At 40.5% G+C, this 23,500-nt stretch overlaps 2 protein-coding genes across 2 annotated transcripts in view; both read right to left on the bottom strand.

Annotated features, from left to right (window-relative positions):
• trpc5a (transient receptor potential cation channel, subfamily C, member 5a) overlaps positions 1-22,599 on the bottom strand; it is a gene marked incomplete at both ends in the record, with an annotated part of 72,102 nt that extends 49,503 nt beyond the window's left edge. Inside the window, 7 exons of the mRNA XM_083993346.1 lie at positions 10,252-10,458; positions 12,366-12,503; positions 12,593-12,655; positions 13,130-13,246; positions 17,324-17,574; positions 19,045-19,147; positions 22,567-22,599. Of these exons, the coding sequence (XP_083849472.1) occupies positions 10,252-10,458; positions 12,366-12,503; positions 12,593-12,655; positions 13,130-13,246; positions 17,324-17,574; positions 19,045-19,147; positions 22,567-22,599 (912 nt within the window). The remainder of the gene's footprint in view (positions 1-10,251; positions 10,459-12,365; positions 12,504-12,592; positions 12,656-13,129; positions 13,247-17,323; positions 17,575-19,044; positions 19,148-22,566) is intronic.
• Positions 1-23,500, bottom strand: part of cnpy3 (canopy FGF signaling regulator 3) — a 480,052-nt gene that overhangs the window by 66,712 nt on the left and 389,840 nt on the right. The gene's annotated exons all lie outside the window — the stretch shown is intronic.

Raw genomic sequence — 23,500 nt, 5'->3', positions numbered from 1 at the left:
AAAACACTGAAATAACACGAGAAGAAACTGCAGGAGGAGAGGTGGAAGAAGACAGAAAGGAGAGGAAGAAGAAGAAAGAGAAGAGGGAGATGATGAAGAGGAGGAAGAAGAAGAGATGAAGAAGAAGAAGAAAGGAGAGAAAGGTGGAAGAAGAAGGAGAAAGAGAGGAGGAAGGAGAAGAGGGAGAAGGAGAGAAAGGTGGAAGAAGGAGAGTAAGAAGGAGAGGAGGAAGAAGAAAAACAAGGAGAGGATAAAGAAGGAGAGGAAGAAGAAGAAAGGAGAGAGAGGTGGAAGAAGAGAAAGAGAGGAGGAAGGAGAAGAGGAAGAAGAAAGGAAAGAGAGGTGGAAGAAGAAAAAGAAGGGGAGGAAGAAGAAGAAGGAGAAGAAAGGAAGGAGAGGAGGAGGAAGAAGAAAAAGAAAGAGAGGAAGACGAAGAAAAACAACGAGGGGAGGAAGAAGGAGAGAGAGGTGGAAGAAGAAGGAGAAAGAGAGGAAGAAGGAGAAGAGGAAGAAGAAAGGAAGGAGAGGAGGAAGAATAAAGGAAGGAGAGGAGGAAGAAGAAAAAGAAGGAGAGGAGGAAGAAAGAGAGGAGGAGGCAGAAGAAGGAAAATGAGGAAGAAGAAGGAGAAGACACACGTTGCAGTAACCTTGGAGACGAGAGGAGAGGAATCAAGGAGATGAGACAAGGAAGGAAGGAAAGAGATGAAGGGATGAAGGGATGGATACGTTTCCCAGGAGACGAAGAGAGAAGGTTAAAAAGGCAAAATGGAGGCAGACGGAGTGTGTGTGTTGATCCCAGAGAAAGACACACACACACACACACACACACACACACACACACACACACACACACACACACACACACACACACACACACACACACACACACACACACACACACACAGTCTTCTTTCAGTTATAATTGATCGTCTATCAGTCTGATCCTGATCAGTCTCAGTTCTAGATGTTTAATAAACGCTGAGTCATGTTGTTTTAATAAATGATGAGTCATCGTTTCTGAATCAGTTCATCAGCTCATTAACAGAAACGTTTATTGATGACACAACGATTAGTGTCACTGTCGTCGTCACCATGGAGACGTCACCTCAGAACGAACCACGGTGTCTAAAGGCTGATGTTTGTCAACATCTGTCGTCATGGCACCAGGCTATACCCCCCCTCTTCCTCTCTCACTCTTTCTTTCTCTACCCTTTCTCTCTCTCCCTCTCTCTGTTTTCCTCCCCCCCACTCTATCCCCCTCTCACTCTCTCAGTCTCTTTCTTTTCCTCCTCCCCCCTGTCTTTCTCACCCTCTCTCTATCCCCCTTCCTCTCTCTCACTCTATCTTCCTCTCTCTTTCTTTCTCTACCCTTCCTCTCTCCCCTCTCTCTCGTTTCCTCTCTCTGTCTCTCTTTCTTTTCCTCCTCTCCCCCTCTCTCTATCCCCCCTTTCCTGTCTCTCACTCTCTGTCTTCCCCTCTCTCTCTTTCTCTCCCCCCGTTCTTTCTCTCCCTCTCTCTATCCCCCCTCTTCCACTCTCTCACTGTCTTCCTCTCTCTCTCCTCCTCTTCCTCTCTCTCTTTCCCCCTCTTTCTTTCTCTACCCTTCCCCTCTCTCTATCCCTCCCTTCCTCTCTCTCCCTCTCCCTATTCCCCTTCCTCTCTCTCACTCCGTCTTCCTCTCTCTCTTTTTCCTCCCTCTCTCTATCTCTCCCCCTCTTCCTCTCTCTCTGTCTCCCTCTTTCTTTCTCTACCCTTCCTCTCTCTGTTTTCCTCTCTCACTTTTTTCCTCACTTCCTCTCTCCCCCTCTCTCTTTTCATCTCTCTGTCTCTTTCTTTTCCTCCCTCCCCCTCTCTCTACCCCAATTCCTTCCTCTCTCTCTCTTTTCCTCTCTTCCTCTCTCTCTGACATAGTTTTCTGATCGAGCCTCCAGATCTCTGATCAATAATCGGAGCTGATGACTCATCCCAGTTTCCGATCAGACGACGGTTTGTTATTGATCGTTAATAACGTTACATTGACACGGTGGATGAACTCGGTGTTAATGAAAACGGTTTATATTATTTAATACAGCTTCACAGCTTCTGAACGAGTCCTCAGCCTCCAGTGTTCAACCTGCTCCTCTCTGCCTCATTTAAAACCATAATTGAATCAGTTTTTACACTTAATTACAGTGAGGAAACGGACGACTTCACCGACAACAACCGACGCCAGCGGGAAAATCTGAAAGCTTCATATTTAAGTTCTTCTTTACGTTATATTTTGAAACGTTGATCCATAAAAACATTTATTTGAAAAAAACATCTACAATATGTAATCTACCTTTATACCATATGGCTTTAATAGAAACATCTACCTTTATTTTGAAGGAGCTTTAATAGAATAATCTACCTTTATTTTGAAGGAGCTTTAATACAAACATCTACCTTTATTTTGAAGGTTATTTAACACAAACATCTACCTTTATTTTGAAGTAGCTCTAACACAAACATCTACCTTTATTTTGAAGGAGCTTTGATACAAACATCTACCTTTATTTTGAAGGAGCTTTAAAACAAACATCTACCTTCATTTTGAAGGAGCTTTAACACAAACATCTACCTTTATTTTGAAGGAGCTTTAACACAAACATCTACCTTTATTTTGAAGGAGCTTTAATAGAAACATCTACCTTTATTTTGAAGGAGCTTTAACACAAACATCTACCTTTATTTTGAAGGAGCTTTAACACAAACATCTACCTTTATACTGAAGGAGCTTTAACACAAATATCTACCTTTATTTTGAAGGAGCTTTAACACAAACATCTACCTTTATTCTGAAGGAACTTTAATAGAAACATCTACCTTTATTTTGAAGGAGCTTCAATACAAACATCTACATTTATTTTGAAGGAGCTTTATTAGAAACATCTACCTTTATTTTGAAGGAGCTTGAACACAAACATCTACCTTTATACTGCCTTTATTTTGTTGGAGCTTTTACCTTTATTTTGAAGGAGCTTTAATACAAACATCTAATTGGTTAAATGCAAATCTGATCTTTGTATCCAATTAAGCCAAATTCAACCAGAGGAATCTCCTGTTCTAACATGAACAATGTAAACTAAATACCTCACAGTGTTTCCTTCCTATACGTATAAGAATGTCTGGTATCTCCATCCTGATGTGTCTATAATAACCCTCTTCTTTCTTCATCCCTTCATCCCTTCCTGTCTTCACATCATGGCCCCTCAACAATTTTAAAAACGTCTCATTAATGCCCACTGACAGCTCCTTCCCTGCTTCCTTCTCTTCCCTCAGCAGCGTTCGACCTCCTCACATCTCCTCCTCCTCCTCCTCCTCTTCTCCTCGGTCTAAATTTGAGAGCACGTCTTATTTTAGAGCTGAGAGTTTCTTGTCTCAACGCCACGGGATGTTTCAGGGAGAAAACACAAGACTTTTCTACTCTTTCTCTCTCTCTGTCTCTCTCTTTCTTTCTGCCAGAGCTGCAGCCAATTATTCCTCCTCCCAGCGAGGTGCAGTGAAGGCATCACGGAAAACACACACACTGTTGGTTTTTTAGTGCGTGAGTCACAAGCAGGACGGAGATTTAATTAGTGAGTTATGGTGCAAACAACGGAGAGGAAAATAAAATATGACCAGTCGGTAACTCACACCTGATTATTAATAATAATATTGTGACTTCACTATAAAAACTTCACAACAGCTTCACAGGAAGTCGGCTGGAAACTTCACAATTAGAGCGCAGCAGCTGTGTTAGCTTCATTTTTGATGAATCTGACAGACAATTACTAAACAATCATGATAATTAATCACATTAATCCAAACATCTGCTGCTCGTGTTTTGATTTGTCACTTTATTTAATTTTATGTTAATTTCTACTCCTCCTGTTTGTTACCAAGTTATGTTTAACTATATTACACTGTAAAACAATTTAACTTAATTTATGAATCAAAAATTGTCAAATATTCACCTGAAATCTTCAAAACCAGATTATGATGATTGATTAAAGGGATAGTTCAACATTTTTGGCAAATTGGCCCATTGCCATAATCCCTATAGTCATAGCAGTAGGTTTGTCACCTTTAATTGTCGGTGCAAGCTGTTTTTAGAACGGCGGAGCAGAGCCGTGAGCTGCTCAGAGCTACGCTACGGAGGCTCATGTGATTTCTTGGTTTCCCTCATCATCAAACTCATCAAATACACAATCCAACAACTCCACAACGCTCTGGTGGACAAGTTGTGAGCTGCACATTCACCACGCTATGAGATAATAACACAACGTTACCAGACAGAGTTGTTTTACAGGGAAATGCAGAGACTGCTTGATGAAAAACTGTCCCTGAAGGCAACACGCATCAGCGGTTTTGCATGAATTTCCCTCTAAAGCTGCACATGACAAGTTTGTTCACATGACACAAAACTGAAACTAAAACTAGAATTGATTCTATGGCGCTAGAATCGATCTGGTTTCCATACCTAGGTGGTATCAATATTCAGATTAATCCACCCACTCGTAGCTACACAACACTATGTTTCTTAATTTTAATTTTAGAATTTCCTCAACCTTCTATAATACAATCATTAGTTCAACTAGTTCATAGAAAGATCGAAAAAGTGCAGGCTGAAGTATCCAGCTTATAAATGCCTACTACCCTTTAATTCAATATTTCAATAAAACCATTAGAGCTCTTCATGGGTTCAGAGTCACAGAAAGAAAGAAACAAGTATCCAATTACTAACAAATGAAGCCAAAAAATAAAATACATAAATAAGTAAACAGTATTACAGTTGCAATCAAAACCCAATTAATCAATTGTTCTCATCACACGCTGTTCAGTTGTCAATACACAAATGTGTTATGTTCTTTCATATTGTGCATTTAGTGCAAATACATATCAGATTATCCAACTTCTTTATTTTTTTATATAATCGTTGATTAATAAAAATGTAGAAAAAAAAATGTTCAATTTTACCATTATCGTCCAGCCTTATATCTTAAATTACCTTTATATGTTTGTGGTGATGGGACACACATGCAAAAATATATTTCATCCCCCAACAACACACACACAGGCTCCGATAACCAGGATGTGTTTAAGTCATGGGGGAAATTACAGTTTCACTGCTGCTGCTCACTGTCACCAGATGTGAACACTAATAGAAAACGTCCCGTTCAATGAGGAGTTGATGTTTAGGCAACAAAATGAATTATCTATCTAAAGTCTTTTATTTATATTTATATTTTTATATTTATATATATAATAAAATCTCTCTATTTATATGCTAATGCAGCCAGTCAGCGCTGTCGTCGCTCCTCACCACACAGATTATATTATTAAATCATCTCCTCTGTCGCTGCTTCACAAGGACTCTTCATCTGTTCACCTCAGTTTTCCTCCCGTCATCGCTCCTCTTTCACTCCTTCCTTCATCTTTGTTCACCTGTATCCCTCCTCCCTCCCTATTTCCTCCCTCCTCCCTCCCTTTCTTCCTCCCTCCCTCCCTCCTTCCTCCCTGTGCTGAAATAAAATAAAATGAAATAAAATAAAAACGTCACTGTCCCGTCCTCCTAAATCCTTCGGCCTGAAAAACACTTCACTTCACTTCACTTCTCTCTCTCTCCGGCTTCGTCCGTCCCTCGAGCGTCGTCAATCTTTTGACATCACTGCAGCTTCAAGGGCGAAAAAGTCACTCGTTCCTTCTGTTCTCTGTCGTTTATCGACTCTCTGTCGTTTATCTCCACACTTCCTGTGTGTTTGCTGACTGGAGGAAAACTGCTGTAGTTCTTAGCATAAACACAGTTAGCAAAGCTACATGCAGCTATAGTGTTGAATTAATTTTGATTTTTATAGCCCTATAAGGAGCGAGCATGTTGATATTATATTAAGTCGACACACTAACATTTAGTTGTGTTCAGTATGTTAGTTTTGAGCATGAAACACCTCATCTGTCATGTTAGCATGTCAGCACATAGCCTAGCCTACCTAATATGCTAGTGCTACTAACCACAGACTGAATGCTAGCACGCTAATGTAAACCAATCAGCATACTGAAACCTGTTGTTGGTCTATTAACATTAGTGATTAGCATTCACATACTAAGTTGCTAAATGATAGCCGATAACATTTTTACATTAACTTGCTAGCTTTTAGTCTGTGTTGGGTATGGCAAGGCAAGGCAATTTTGTTTGTATAGCCAGTTTTTGCAAACAGTTTGTCTCAAAGGGCTTTACATGGCATCATAACAACATCCTCTGCCTTATGGTAGGCCTAGTCTTTTTAGCATGTAACTTCCAGTAGGCCTACGATATGAATTAGCTACTTTATATATTTATTTAGCCTAGCCTACTTTATTTATTGTTAGTCATCAGCACACGTAGGCTACTTAGCGTAGCTATTCACCTGCTAACATCTTGAATTTGGTGTTAGGCCTAATCATTCTGCAAATTAGCATGTGATTGCAGGAAGCTAAAACACTAGAAAATTGGAGGAGTTTAGGAGTTTACGCTAAAATTAGCTTAATTGGCTGATGCTGAGGATGTTGAACTGAACACAAAATGATTCTGGTCAGCGGGGACAAATATTTAAAATAAGAGATAAAGATAATAAAGATTTCTATTGTTTTTGTGTTTTATAATCCAAAGAGCCATGGATCCATCAATGTATGGCTTTTATGCAAAAAAAAGGACACAAAGTCCACTGAATTCAGAGAATCACCCAGCTATGTACGATGTTCGCTTCAGACCAAGATTAGACTGCAAAAACTCAAAATCTTTCCAAGAATATTTGTCTTATTTCTTGTCAAAATGTCTCATTTCTAGTCAAAACTAATCTCTTTCCACTTAAAATAAGACTCATCACCTAAAAATTAACTTGTTTTTAGATCATTTTCACTTGTTTCAAACACATTTTCACTTGAAATAAGTAGAAAAATCTGCCAGTCAAAGCAAGTTGTTTGTGCTTGTAATAAACTTGCTCCACTATCAGATTATTTTAAGTGACAATCTGCTCGAAAGAAGTAAAAAGTGTCTAAAAACAAGCTGCTTTTTAATGTGATGAGTCTTATTTTAAGTATAACGAGATTGTTTTGACTAGAAATAAGACAAATATTCTTGGTAAGATTTTGAGTTTTTGCAGTGTAGAGAAGTCGTGTCTTTTCTTTAATGTTTAGCCGTCTGTGTTTTGGTCGTTTCCCTCTCAGTATATAAATAAAACGATCGAGGACGCCATCTTGTTTAAAAGACTCTCAGACTCTTTCTCCCGCTGTGATGGTCTCCACCTGGAGACAGAGGAGGAAACCTGTCAGCGCCTCGTCTGGCGCTCGCATCTTCACCTCCGCCACCTCCCGTTCTCTAGAGAGACTGAAAGCACTTCACTTCCCTGCTCTCACGCCTCCCTGTCTCTCTCCATCCATCCATCTACTCCTGTCATCCCTCTCTCCCTCTCTCCGTCCTTTCACTTTCTCTCTTTCATCCGTCTGGCAGCGTCCCTCTGTCTCAACGGATGGAGAGAGACGGAGATGGAGAAGCCTCGGGGTTTTCTAGTCTTTCTCTGACTCTGTTTTGTTGTCAAACTCTCTCCCATCTCTCTCTTGATCCCTCCAGCTTTCTTTTTTTTCCATCTTTCTCTCTCTTTCTCTCTCTGTCCCATTAAATCGCTCTTTCGTATTCATTTGCTCCGCTCACACTCGCTCCAGCTCATTATCTCTTCCCTCCTTCCTCCCCTCTCTCCTCTGACAAGTCCCACAGGAAGAACGAGTCCCTCAATTCCTCAAAGACAAGGTTACAATGGGACTGTGTGTGTGTTTAAGTGTGTGTGTGTGTGTGTGTGTGTGTGTGTGTGTGTGTGTGTGTGTGTGTGTGTGTTAACGGACGTAAGTGGGGCAGAAGGTTCTAGTCCATTATCCTCAAAGTTTGATTTCTATTTTCAACAGAACGAACAACGTCACTCTTAAAAAACGCAAATGAGCACGAACCCTGATTTCACCTAATGTGTTAAAATTAACGAGCCATCTGGGAAAATAAAACATAAAACAACAGTTAGATTGAAACAGCTGTTACTGACATATTAGCAAGTCAGAAAACTACAGAGACACAATGTATCTAATGCAACATTAACCTGCCTCACTGACTTTTAAATGCCACACTGCAAAAACAAGAATATTTGTCTTATTTCTTGTCAAAATGTCTCAATTTTAGTCAAAACTCATCTCGTTCCACTTAAAGCAGAAGTAAATGATATATTTGTGTTAATATAAGTCTTAAATAGTTCTATCTTCCGACAGCAATCACTTACATAGAGTGTTTGGTCTGAAACACGGGTCTGTCAGTCACTCTGCTCTGCTCTGAGCCCAGGAGAAAACTATTTTTTGTATCCTACAATTTTTATCCAATGAGGAGAGAGAACGGCATGAAGGGCTGTGTGTGCAGCCAAGGGATGCATGTGAATGTGGTGACGTAGGGACGAGGACCAATAGATCCATGACGAGGGCGGGGGCTGCTAACGCCATCGGCTGACAAGACGTTATGGTGCGTTCAGGGCAACCCGTAACTCGTGACCTGTGAAGTCGTACCAGTTCGATCTGGTGCGAGTTCACGGGTCGGAAGTTACGAGTGGCCGTTATAGTGACTTTCACCGGTAAAACAGGTCGGAGAAACGCGAGTTGCGGGTTGCCTGGAACGCTACAAAGTTGTAAGTTGTGACTTGAAGCTGTAACTTACGGTTTCAAAAGCCTGCCTCGAACGCAGCATTAGCCAAAACGACCGGATCGCTTACTTCTGCTTTAAAATAAAACTCATCACCAAAAAATATCATTTTTTTAAGACATATTTCACTTGTTTCAAACTAATCTTCACTTGATATAAGTAGAAAAATCTGCCAGTGAAAGCAAGTTTTTTGTGTGCTTGTCATAAGAAAGTAAAACAATTTTTCTATTTCAAGTGAAAATATGCTTGAAAGAAGTATAAAGTGTCTAAAAACAAGCTACTTTTTGAATCTTATTTTAAGTATAATTAAATTTGTTTTGACTAGAAATAAGACATTCTTCAGTGCAGTCTTGCCCAAATTTCTCGATCTTTTCAATTCCCATTCCCAATACATTTAAAAAGGTTTTAATTGTCTGTAGGAGGATGAAAACAAGTGTCACAAACTTAACTCCACATTAATCAAACCGCAACACTTGAAAACAAAGTAACAGTAATGAAGTTCAACCAGGGCTCATCAGAGCGTCTCGACAGCCGTCACACAGTAACAGCCTGACACCACTCCAAACTCACTTTTATAAAGTAGCATACAAATAATTTAAGCCAATTTAATTAAAAAACAAATCGGCCTTGCAATGTTTGAGAAACAACAATCCAAAACACTAGATTAAAATGTTCACTTTCGGACATGCTATTCATAAATCATAAATAGTTTGTTTTGCTCAGACATGAACTCATCCATGATCAGAGAGAAGCAGTTTCCTGTTTTCACCATCATTTCAAATGCAAAAGCAGCTCTATCACTCTGCTTTCACACACTGAACCATTCGATTTGACCAAATGGTTTGGGTCGGGACCCTAACCCAAAACAACATTTTTCTTGTTCATTTTGAAAAAAAAATCTCCGTAAACACGTCATCGTTTCCAGAAATATCCGCGTACACATGGATCCACCGACCCAAAACAACACAAAACGCTGTAGTAGCTACATCCACCAGGCCTGTAGGTGGCGCTGAAACGCTGCCACACAAACACCAAAATATATGATGACGATCGAAGATGACTGAACGGGCGAGATTCAGCTGCAACACCAACAAAAACAAAAAACAATCCCGGGAATTCATCTTTCCTTCCTGGTATTAAATTAACTAACCATTTCCCGGGTCTCGGGGATCAACGCTACAACTTTGACTCCAGACCGACGTGTTGCTCCGACAACAACTGTGTAATTGTGTCACTTTCTACAGGTACTTGATAAGCAACACTTGAGTCAGTGAAGTAGCACATTCAGAAATACTGTAAACTCAACACAAGCTCACACACACACACACTCTCTCACAGCTTTCAGTGATATTTTCAGACACTTAAACTCGACATCGCCTTTTGTCAGACGAACAGAGACTCTCCGGTAAAATGTCAGCTTCTTCACAGCACAACGAGGAAAACACAGTTATTTCCGCTGAATGACTGGATGTATTTCCATGTGTGTGTTTGTGGCCTTGAGAGACTTTTCTGCAGCTAAAATAAACTCTCTTTTCTCTCCTTACCTCCTTCTGGTGGTACTTGATGGCCAGCTTGAGCTTGGCCAGGTCGTGGCACTGCCGGGGGTCCAGCTCCTCGCTCTGGTCGTTGTCTCGGTGGTTGAGGATGGTCTCCAGCTCTCTGGAGCTCCGCGCCTGGTCCAGGAGGTCTTTGGCGAAGCGTTTGCACTGTTGGGACAACTCCTCGTACTCCTGACGAAACTCGTTCTCCACCTGATATGAGAAGAAGAGAAGTTTGTGATGAGCTCACAGCAAAAACTCAACATCTCTCCAAGAATATTTGTCTTATTTCTTGTCAAAATGTCTCATTTCTAGTCAAAACAAATCTCTTTCCACTTAAAATAAGACTCTTAACTTGTTTTTAGATCATTTTCACTTGTTTCAAACACATTTTCACTTGAGATAAGTAGAAAAATCTGCCAGTGAAAGCAAGTTTTTTTTGTGCTTGTAACAAGAAAGAAAAACTTGCTCCACTATCAGATTATTTTAAGTGAAAATCTGCTTGAAAGAAGTAAAAAGTGTCTAAAAACAAGCTGCTTTTAATGCGATGAGTCTTATTTTAAGTATAATGAGACATTTTGACTAGAAATAAGACAAATCTTCTTGGTAAGATATTTGAGTTTTTGCAGTATGCTGATGGACTGCAAAAACTCATAATCTCTCCAAGAAAATTTGTCTTATTTCTTGTCAAAATAGTCAAAACACATCTCTTTCCAGTTAAAATAAGTAAAAAATTTACTTGTTTTTAGATTATTTTCATTTGTTTCAAACAAATTTTCACTTGAAATAAGTAGAAACATATTTTTTGTGCTTGTAATAAGAAAGAAAAACTTGCTCCACTATCAGATTCTTCTACTTATTTCAAGTGAAAATATGATTGAAAAAAGGAAAAAGTGTCTAAAAACAAGCTTGTGATGAGTCTTATTTTAAGTATAATGAGATGTTTTGACTAGAAATGACATGTTGACTGAAAATGAGACAAATATTCTCTGTAAGATTTTGAGTTTTTGCAGTGAGGTTGGATGCTCCAACTTTCTACAACTATGTGTCTCATTAGGGATTCAACTTGTTCCAAGCATATTTTCACTTGAAATAAGTAGAAGAATCTGATGTCAGATAGTTTCACTGGCAGATTTTTCTACTTATTTCAAGTGAAAATTTGTTTTAATCAAATGAGAATTTTCTAAAAATAAGTTAATTCTTAGGTGATGAGTCTTATTTTAAATGGAAAGAGATTAGTTTTGACTAGAAATGAGACATTTTGACAAGAAATAATACAAATATGTTGAAATTAGTTGATCAGTATAATCAAATTTTACATATCGTTACATCCCTAAACTGCAAAAACTCAAAATCTTTCCAAGAATATTTGTCTTATTTCTTGCCAAAATGTCTCATTTCTAGTCAAAACTAATCTCTTTCCACTTGAAATAAGACTCATCTCCTAAAATTTAACTTGTTTTTAGATCATTTTCACTTGTTTCAAACTAATTTTCACTTGAAATAAGTAGAAAAATCTGCCAGTGAAATCAAGTTTTTTGTGCTTGCAATAATAACTTTCTCCACTATCAGATTTTTCTTCTTATTTCAAGTGAAAATCTGCTTGAAAGACGTAAAAAGTGTCTAAAAACAAGTTACTTTTTATGTGATGAGTCTTATTTTAAGTATTATGACATTTGTTTTGACTAGAAATGACATTTTGACTAGAAATAAGACAGATATTCTTGGTAAGATTTTGAGTTTTTGCAGTGTAGTCTCAATAGAGGAACAGTTTAACAGAACTGAGCTGTGGTGGAGAGTTTCTACTCTTGTTTACTGAGCTGGAAACTCTGATGATAGAAACTCTGAGAAGTTATGAACCTTGTCGAGGTTACAAAGAAAAAAAAAGCTGCACTCCCTCCACCTCAGTTCAACTCTGGAGCTCAGAGAATCGATGCTGAGGACCGAAGCTGCTCTGGAGGCTCCTGGTGGACCGACACTTTAACTGGGTGTCTCATTGCATGTGACAGGCCGGCTGTTTACTGTGGGAATAAAACCTGGCAGGAATCATGAGGCTAATTCCCTCTCAGCCCCCAAAAAGCTACAGCAGCAGCAGCAAACAGCAGCAAACAGCTCTTTACCTTGCTGAGCTCCTTCAGCTCCCAGCCCAGCCTGAAGGCCGTGAGGATCGGGTCTTCGCTGGAGAGCGCGATGAGCGACGGCGACGCCAGAGCTTTGTAGATGTTGAGTCGAGACCGCGAGTGTCTCAGGCTGTCGACCTGCAGACGACAAACAGAAACATGGAGACCTTCAGGAGTCTAGAAGAAGATCTAGAAACTAGAAGATGTGATGGTTAAGGATCAGTTACCTCCGAGCTGGAGACGCACTCCACACAGTCGCATCTGATCTGGTGAGGTCTGGGGATGGTCACCTGCTCACAGAAAACAAAATAAATGAATAATGGCAATGTTTTCCATGTTTCCGAGTTTTTGCATACATACCTTTTGCATGCTGCAAAAACTCAAAATCTTTCCAAGAATATTTGTCTTATTTCTAGTCAAAATGTCTAATTTCTAGTCAAAACAATCCCCTTCCAAAATAAGACTCATCACCTAAAAAGTAACTTGTTTTTAGATCATTTTCACTTGAAATAAGTAGAAAAATCTGCCAGTGAAAGCAAGTTTTTTGTGCTTGTAATAAGGAAGAAAAACTTGCTCCACTATCAGATTCTTCTACTTATTTCAAGTGAAAATCAGCTTGAAAGAAGTAAAAAGTGTCGAAAAATGAGCTACTTTTTATGTGATGAGTCTTATTTGAAGTATAATGAGATTTGTTTTGACTAGAAATAAGACAAATATTCTTGGTAAGATATTTGATTTTTTGCAGTGCAAACGTGTCGTCTCACCTTCCGCTGGACGAGCAGCTTGATGATCTCGTAGTTGTTGGTGTGAGCAGCGAGCATGATGGGAGTTATGTCGGGGGTGAACTCTGAAAACTGACTGTCCATCATCAGCGAGGGAACCTGCAGGAGAACGGAGAACAACATCTCTTTAATCAGGTTTAATAAACCCATGTTCCTCCTCCTCCTCCTCTCAAAGCAGCTCTTTGTGCCGTTAAACAACTCTGCATGAGTCGTCAGGGCAACGACTCAGAGCCAGAGACTAATTAACAGGAGGACGAATCAAATTTAATTTGCCCGAATCAGAATAAAACAAATTAAATTAGTGAGAGTGAACACCTGCTGCTGTCCCACAGTGAGACCAGGTGCAGGGAAAGATAACGGAGACAAAACTGTGTTTAACAGCGACTGTTCCACAACTTAAACCTGTTAAATGTTGATTACTCTCGTCACGGTCATTTACAGTATAATAAACTTTATTCATAAAGCAGCTTCCAGGCTCAAAGTGCTTTAACATGAGGAGAAAATATAATAATAGTGATAGAATAACAACAAAAATACTAGAAACTAGGAGATTTCCAACATGGGAGTCAAACCCACGAGACAGACAGAGCTAGAAAATCTTTGTATTGGAGTCAATGGGGAGCAGAGAGAGTCATCGCTGCACTCAGAGGCTCATAGTTTAAATTCTGTAAGTCTCTCTGCTGTGTTGAGCACATTGTTCTAAAGAGGACGAGTTTGTCTACAAATGTGGAAAAAATCAGGTGTGTAGAGTGTAAATTGTAGCTGGGAGCAGCGTAGAAAGACAAACATTTCAGACGATTTCAGACAACTCTTCCCACTCTAGCTGATGATGTCACAGACTCTAGCACGAACATTCCGCGCAATACACACCCATTATAATCCCAACTTCTCCAAAAATGATCACGGTAATTGAACAGTGATTGATCAAAAACTATAATACCGATTGAAAAGTAGAATTACAGATCAATAGACAAGACTTGTGTCTACATGTTAAAGTTTAAATGGAGTCACTAGGTGAAAGTATGCCGGAGCAGTAGCCGTTTGAAAAAGTACAATAATCAGTGTTTTTTTGCCTCCTCCCATGTTTGTTTTTGTTTTTTTGCAGTTATAGAAAAATTATGAAAATATTCATGATGTAATAATAATAATGAACTAATTTAAATATTTTTTTTAATTTTTATAGTATCTTTGATACTGAACTGAAAGACATTATCATAAAACATGTTGAAAACACTGATGTAGAATGAAAAACATTAAAGAAATTAACGTAAAATCAGACTGAACTAATAAATGAATAAAATAATTAACAAATTAATAAAACATCACATAGAACCCATTGGTCTTTTGTCTTTGTTTTTATCAACTTGCACAGCACTGTGATGTAAAGCGCTTTATACATAAAATTCATTATTAATGAATGACACCATGAAGTCTATTACACACAGAGCAGACTGGAAGAGGAGGAGCGAGGGAGGAAGGAGGAGTTGAGCGAACATGTGTGGACTGTCTCTTTCACAGGGAGGATGAAGACGAGTGCGTCTCCTCTTCTTTTCCTCCTCCTTCATCATCCCTCCATCTCCCACTCCCCTCCTCCCTCTCTCCCCCTCTCTCTCCTGCCAAAACCTTTTTTCCTCATTTGATCTCTCTTTTTTTCCCCTGGTGCAATAACGAGTGCGACAACATCTGCCACGGATGGATGGATGGATGGATGGATGGATGGATGGATAGATAGATAGATCTATAGCTAGATATGATAGATAAGATAGATAGATAGATAGATAGATAGATAGATAGATAGATAGATAGATAGATAGATAGATAGATGGATAGAACGATAGATAGAACGATAGATAGAACGATAGAACGATAGATAGAACGATAGATAGAACGATAGATAGATAGAACGATAGATAGATAGAACGATAGATAGATAGATAGATAGATAGATAGATAGATAGATAGATAGATAGATAGATAGAACGATAGATAGATAGAACGATAGAACGATAGATAGATAGATAGATAGATAGATAGAACGACAGATAGATAGAACGACAGATAGATAGAACGATAGATAGATAGAACGATAGATAGATAGATAGATGGATAGATGGATAGATGGATAGATGGATAGATGGATAGATAGATGGATGGATAGATAGATAGATAGATAGATAGATAGATAGATAGATAGATAGATAGATAGATAGATAGATAGATAGATAGATAGATAGATAGATAGATAGATAGATAGATAGATAGATCTCTCACTCAGATCAAAACAAACCAGAATGATCTCACATTTCAGCAACACAGACTCAATATTTTTTTTCACACATCAAAGGGAAGTGAGCGAACGAGTCTGTAAAACCTCATCTGCATCTCTCTCTCTCTCTCTCCTTCATTTCTTATTCCCTCGCTCTCTCTCTCTCACCATGTCCTGCACTCCTCCTCCTCCTCCTCCTCCTCCTCCTCCTCCTCCTCCTCTGGTTTTTCTATTTGGTTCGTCCACGTGTCACCATCTCTCTCTCTCTCTCTCTCTCTCTTGTCCTTCATTCATGCAACTCTCTCTCTCCCCCTTTCTCCCTTCTCCTTCTATCTATCTATCCCTCCATCTTTCCATCCCTCCTTCCTTGTTGATGAAGAAAACTGCAATGCTGGTTGTTCCTCATGAAGAAGGAGAGGAGAGATGAAGGATGGAGAGTTTCACTTCCATCTGCTTTTACAGTTTAACAGAAATAAACATCATCGTCTTCTGTCACTGAGAGGAGGAGAAAAAGAGAGGGATGAGGAGGACGAGTGGAGGAACATAAAAAGGTTAAAAAATAAAGTGCAGGTAAAAGAAAGAGAAAGAGAAAAAAAAATAAAAATAAAGAGAGTGACAGAGAAACGCAGCGAGAACAGATTTGTTCCCGTCCTCCTCGTCCAGCTGAGAGGAAACCAAAAAAAAAACCTTCCCACAATCCCCTGCTTCGGCCAAGGGTTGGTTGCCATGGCGACGTGGCACCTCGCAGCCTCAGACGGTCCAAGAATTAATGTAAAAGAAGAAAAAGAAAAAGAAGAAGAAGGAGGAGAAGGAGGAGGAGACGGAGACTCTGTTTCCTCCTCTTATCTGTCTCTGTCTTCATATTTTAATATCCCCTCTGTCTCTGTCTCTCATCTTTACTCCCCGATGATCCTGAATCTCTCTCGTCCTCAGGTCGTCTCACACCTACATTTAACCCAACTATACAACCTCCTCTCTCTGTCACACACACATACACACACACACACACACAGAAATGTGAAGGCAGACACACACACACAGACACACACACACACACGCCGTCTGCCTGTAAATCCTATTTCACACTGTGTCTATAGAGCGGGCTCCTTAATTTCCCTTCTCTCAGCGTCACAATGAATGGATGTACCACACACACACACGGATGACTAAACATAAACATGTAGATGTATGAATGCGTCAGGCTGCAACAGATTAAAGGGATAGTTCAACATTTTGGCAAATTGGCCCATTGCCATAATCCCTATAGTCATAGCAGTAGGTTTGTTACCTTTAATTGTCGGTGCAAGCTGTTTTTAGAACGGCGGAGCAGAGCCGTGAGCTGCTCAGAGCTACGCTACGGAGGCTCATTATGGGATTTCTTGGTTTCAAACTCATCAAACTCATCAAATACACAATCCAACAACACCACAACGCTCTGGTGGACAAGTTGTGACCTGCACATTCACCACGCTATGAGATAATAACACAACGTTACCAGACAGAGTTGTTTAAGAGGGAAATTCATGCAAAACCACTGATGCGCGTTGCCTTCAGGGACAGTTTTTCATCAAACAGTCTCTGTATTTCCCTCTAAAACAACTCTGTCTGGTAACGTTCTGTTATTATCTCATAGCGTGGTGAATGTGCAGGTCACAACTTGTCCACCAGAGCGTTGTGGAGTTGTTGGATTGTGTATTTGATGAGTTTGATGAGGGAAACCAAGAAATCCCATTAGCCTCCGTAGCGTAGCTCTGAGCAGCTCACGGCTCTGCTCCGCCGTTCTAAAAACAGCTTGCACCGACAATTAACAAACCTACTGCTATGACTATAGGGATTATGGCAATGGGCCAATTTGCCAAAATGTTGAACTATCCCTTTAACATACATCTACGGCGTCCTCACACACACACCTGTTTCTCCCCGCTGGGCCTGCGGTGCGACAGCAGCAGCTCCACGGCGCCCACCACCTCCTTCCTGATGGCGTAGAGCAGCGCGTCGCCCGTGTGGATGCCGTGGTCCAGCAGCAGCTCCATGATCTCCAGGTTCTCGTTCTCGATGGCGATGAGCAGCGCGCTGCGGCCCAGCGGGTCCAGACAGTTCACGTCCATGTTGTAGTACACCTCCGCCTCCCGCAGGGCGTGTTTGACGCCCGCATAGTCGCCTGGAGGGGAGAGAGAGAGAGGGGCGGGGGTTTACAAGTTTGATTTACACTACAAAAACTCAAAATCTTACTAAGAATATTTGTTTTATTTCTAGTCAAAACAAATCTATTTATACTTAAAATAAGACCCATCACATTAAAAAGTAGCGTGTTTTTAGACACTTTTTTACTTCTTTCAAGCATATTTTTTAAATTTAGTTTTTCTTTCATATTACAAGCACAAAAAATTTGCTTTCACTGGCAGATTTTTCTACTTATTTAAAGTGAAAATTTTCTAAAAACAAGTTCATTTTTAGGTGATGATTCTAGCTAGCTAACCGGTATGCTAACTTCCTTAGGAGAAAGGCAGTGACAGAAGCAGAACAAGAGGCTGGTTTCCGGTGCTGGAGAAGGAATAAACTTAGTAAGACAGCTGCTAATGCAAACTTTTACACCATGTAGCATTGACCAGAACGAGAAGAAGAAGCCAGTTGGATTAGGACTAGCTAGCATGTTTACTTCAAAAGAAAAGAAACAACAGAAATGGTTGCCGTATTTGCTAATGCTGGAGCTGGTGGTGAATTTAAGAATGAAATAAAAATGGTACATGAATTGAAACATTTGATCTCGAGCTGTCAAGATATGATCTTTTTATCTTCCTAGCTTTGCCCAGAACTAAACAGGAAGGACATGATTTGAATTTTGTTTTTTGGACTGGGGCTAGCTAGTTACAGGGCTCCAGTCTGCCCCTAAATGGAGCCATTTTGCCCCTAAAGTTTGAGACAGTGCAAGTAAATTTCCCATCTATTTGCACATGCAATTTGCTGTTTTTCTTGTTGTTCTTTTTTGGTGAAACATGGAAGGGTCGACTCAAAGAATCTGGTATCTGTGTTTACAGGTGTGAGGATCATGAATAACAAGGAAATATGAATATTTGCTTTGCAAGTCAATCCACGGTGTGAAACCCCCAAATTTTCTGTTTGCGCTCCTGATATCTTAAGTTAGGGGGCCACTGTGGTGCACTGTGGTAAAAAAAGTTAGTCTGGAGCCCTGAGTTAGCATGTTTACTTCAAAGAAACAACATAAATAAGATTAGTCTCCTACAAACAGCTGCTAATGCAAACACTTCATCCAGAAGTGACCTGAAAACTTTGGTACATGAATTCAAACATTTGATCTCGAGCTGTCAAGTGGTGATCTTTTTATCTTCATAGCTTTGCCCAGAACTAAACAGGAAGGACGTGATTTGAATCTGGTTTTCGTGCCGAGTGAACACCTTGGTTTTCAAGGACGGTGACGTGCAGACGTCTGCAGCAGCAGCAGCAGCAGAGACGACACGGTGACCTGTCGTCTGACTGACCAGCTGCTGCTGCTGCTGCTGCTCGGCATCATTTAACAGGCCGGTGGATCAGGACACTGAAGGTGAAGAGGGAGCTAATGCTGGATGGATGGGTTGTGTGTGTGTGTGTGTGTGTGGGTGTGTGTTTGTACCTTTCTCCACAGCGGTGAGGTACGCCCGCTCCTCTGCAGACAGCTCCACCTCCGCCCGGACGATCTGGAGGGGGATGCGGTCGCGGTACGGCGAATAAGTCGCCTAAAAGACAAAAACACACAACAACAACAACAACAGCAACAACATGAAGTGAGCTACGTTCACCAAGGTTATAATACGACCTACTTCTTCAGGGTAGACTGGAAAATAGAGTGACTCGGTATCGGAAAATGACAAGAAAGGTCGACTGGATTGGGGAGCATACATCAGTCCGACTGCCCAAAAGTCCGACGGCTCATTTCTCCGACTACCCATTCTACAGTGTTAAGGTTAGGTTTAGGGTAAGGTTAAGGGTTAGGGCTACTTAAGTCGGAGTAATGGACGCAAAAATAAAGAAATGTATGGTCGGAGAAATGGGTAGTCGGACAGACGCCATGCGCCCGACTGGATTGGGGCTAGCTGGTTAGCATGCTAATTGGAAGAAAATAGGTAATAGAAACAGAAGCAAACAAACAAGATGGCTGTCCTTCACTGCCCGACAGTGAAGACATTAACTGAGTGAGTAAACAGCTGCTAATGCAAACTCTGGCTATAGCAGTTAGCAAAACCCCTCTTTAGCATGCTTTAGCTTTAGCTTTAGCAAGAGGAAAAGACGTAAAAGGTAAGGTGACCAGATTTCAGAAATGAAAATCGCAGACTTTTCAGCGTGGTGGTCAAAATTCAATTGTTATCATTATTAAATGAATAACAGGGGCAATAACATGTTAATGTATTTTGACAAAGCAAATGAGTAGCCAATAAGAAGTTGCGGTTGTCCCAACACACTTCCAAGCTCTCAGTCACTTCTAGCTACCCGTGCAATAGCATCAGCAAGACTAAACAACATCATCGCTACTGTAGAAGAATAGCCCCCTCCAGCATTTAACATTAGACTTCAGTGTTAAAAAAAAGTCAGTGCAACCTAGTAAAACACGGCGTTCGGAGACATCCAAAACATCTAGCAGGGCTCACCTCCAATGCATTAACCTCATGATATGGCACACTGCCTCTAGAACCAGTATCCAGCATTTTAAACATATTCATAAGTCTGAAAAGCTCGAAAAGCATAATAGGTACTGGTTTAATCGTAATAACTGGAGTTTGCCCCCGGGCGCCCCCTCCCCCCCCCCCCCTCTATTCAAATTGGGGACATTTTCAGGGACAGCTTTAATCGGGGACAGGTCGGCCAAATCGGGTCTGTACCCAAAAATCGGGGGCGTCTGGTCACCCTATACGTTAAAGCAGATATCAGTGGAATGTTTTTGTTAATATAAGTCCTAAATAGTCCTATTTTCCGTCAGCAATCACTTACATGAAGTATTTCAGCCTAAACACGAGTCTCTCCGTCACTCTGCTCTGCTGTAACCCCAGGAGAAAATTTTCCTTGTGGGATACAAGTGTTATCCAATGAGGAGAGAGAACGGCATGAAGGGCTGTGTGTGCAGCCAAGGGATGCGCGTGAATGTGGTGACGTAGCACGAGGACCAATTGATGCCTGACAAGGGCGGGGGCTGCTAACTCATGGTGCGTTCAAAGAAACTCGTACTTTGTGTTTTTCCTTCCTGTGAAGTCATACCAGTTCGATCTGGTACGAGTTCACGGGTCGGAAGTTACGAGTGGCCGTTATAGGGAACTTTCACAGACAACAGGATGGTAAAAACACGAGCTACGGGTTACCTGGAACGCTACCAAGTCGTAGTTGTGACTTGAAGCTGTAACTTACGGTTTCAAAAGCCTGCCTTGAACGCAGCATTAGCCGAAACGGCCGTGAAGCTGATATCTGCTTTAAGGCAATAGAAGTAAAAAACAATTCTGGAGACAGCTGTCAATGCTAACGCTAGCTACGTAGCAACAACCCCTTGTTTTCCTTCAAACAAAGATATACGACAAAAGAGTCTATCGGTTTTACTCAGCAAAACCGATTTCAAAAATTAGAAACTGGCTGTCATTAATGTTCATTCACAAATATTTGACACAAGATAATTGTTCCTCACTGGATAAAAACATCAAGACGCCTCATAGTGTTAAAACCACAGCAGCCACAAACAGAGACAACAGAGCAAACAAGCTCCAACTATGAACTACAAATATTTGACTTTTGTCTGTTTGATTCGGGGCTTAACGAGGCCGATCAGACAAATAAATCAGACGTTTGTTTAGTCTCAGGAATGAAACTGTCCTCTGGTCGTCTGCTTCATAGGAGCAGGTGTCATTTTTCACACAGTGGCGGATGAGTCAAAGCCTTCAGATTCAGAGGCGACGCCATCCGTCACTGTGATTAGGCTACAGCTCAACAACACGCGGGCCGCTGCCGCTGCCACAGCCACCGAAAAACATGAATTTAGTGGTGAAGCGACCGTGAAGTTAAGAGTGAATAAGATCAGAGTGTCGACGCTCACGGATGATTTCATTACACAACACGGTGGAAAACAACGGCGACTGACAGATGTGAGCGTGAGTCCGCTGAACATCTGTCTTCATGAGAACCAGCGTCACATCCAGACGTCTGGTTTCAGATCCTGTAGGGAATCAATGTCACACTGAGTCTGGGTTTTTATTAGATAGGCCTACATCATTTTAACCATTTAAAGGGATAGTTCAACATTTTGGCAAATTGGCCCATTGCCATAATCCCTATAGTCATAGCAGTAGGTTCGTTACCTTTATTTGTCGGTGCAAGCTGTTTTTAGAACGGCGGAGCAGAGCTGTGAGCTGCTCAGAGCTACGCTAGAGGCTCATGGGATTTCTTGGTTTCCCTCATTAAACTCATCAAATACACAATCCAACAACTCCACAACGCTCTGGTGGACAAGTTGTGAGCTGCACATTCACCACGCTATGAGATAATAACACAACGTTACCAGACAGAGTTGTTTTAGAGGGAAATACAGAGACTGCTTGATGAAAAACTGTCCCTGAAGGCAACGTGCATCAGCGTTTTTGCATTAATTTACCTCTAAAACAACTCTGTCTGGTAACGTTGTGTTATTATCTCATAGCGTGGTGAATGTGCAGGTCACAACTTGTCCACCAGAGCGTTGTGGAGTTGTTGGATTGTGTATTTGATGAGTTTGATGAGGGAAACCAAGAAATTCCCTTAGCCTCCGTAGCGTAGCTCTGAGCAGCTCGCGTTTCTGCTCCGCCGTTCTAAAAATAGCTTGCACCGACAATTAAAGGTAACGAACCTACTGCTATGACTATAGGGATTATGGCAATGAGCCAATTTGCCAAAATGTTGAACTATCCCTTTAAGCAAAAAAAATAAAATCAGGAATCGATTTGGGATTTTAAAAATATCGAAATTTCAGTCGCGCTTCAGTCGATTTTGGCGCCTGAGGACGTTTCTACAAGTCGTCACATCTTCAGACCTTGTTTCAGAGCCTGCAGGGAACAAATGTAAGTACATATAACATCCTCACAAGTGTGTGTGTGTGTGTGTGTGTGTGTGTGTGTGTGTGTGTGTGTGTGTGTGTTTGACTCACCTTCTTGTAGTACAACTGTGTCATGGGATTCATCTCGGCAGTCTGGAACAAAAAAAAAAGAGAAAAAGAGAGTGAGAAGGAGGAAGAAGTCGACTGTAAAGTGTAAAAAGAGAGCGACATGGACAAAACTAATTAATTCACATTATCTCCGTATCTCTGTGTCTATATATAAGTTGTATTATATGTTTGAAGTCTCAGCGCTAGACACTTTATCTTCTGATTCATCATCAGTGAGCAGCAGCAGTCGTTGAGTCTTTGTTCCCCGACCGGCAAAAGTCCTTCACCAAGTCACACACACACACACACACACGATACACAATCGGTATTGTCATGTCTCCAGACGTCTGACATGAATAAATATCTGTAAATTCACCAATAAAACTTCCTTTTTTTCATTTTTGCCTGAGAATATTTACATGTTTAGTAAGATTCGTAACAAATCTGACCTTCAACAGTCGTGGAGATGGTGCGTTCAAGCCCAAAATAACGGTTTGTGAGGTCACTGTGACTTTGACCTTTAGCCACAACAACGATGATGATGATGATATAATGCACTGCAAAAAATCAAATATCTTACCAAGAATATTTGTCTTATTTTTTAAGTCAAAATGTAATTTCTAGTCAAAACAAATCTCATTATACTATATAAGTATAGAAATAAGCTCATCACATTAAAAAGCAGCTTGTTTTTAGACACTTTTTCCTTCTTTCAAGCTGATTTTCACTTAAAATAATCTGATAGTGGAGCAAGTTTTTCTTCCTTATTACAAGCTCAAACAACTTGCTTTCACTGGCAGATTTTTCTACTTATTTCAAGTGAAAATTATCTAAAAACAAGTTAATTTTTAGGTGATGAGTCTTATTTTAAGTGGAAAGGGATTAGTTTGGACTAGAAATTAGACATTTTGACAAGAAATAAGACAAATATTCTTGG

Source organism: Trachurus trachurus (genome assembly GCF_905171665.1).
Source record: "Trachurus trachurus genome assembly, chromosome: 18".
NCBI lineage: Eukaryota > Metazoa > Chordata > Actinopteri > Carangiformes > Carangidae > Trachurus > Trachurus trachurus.
The sequence above is the reverse complement of the archived record's forward strand: the minus strand, read 5'-3'. Positions and strand labels throughout refer to the sequence as shown.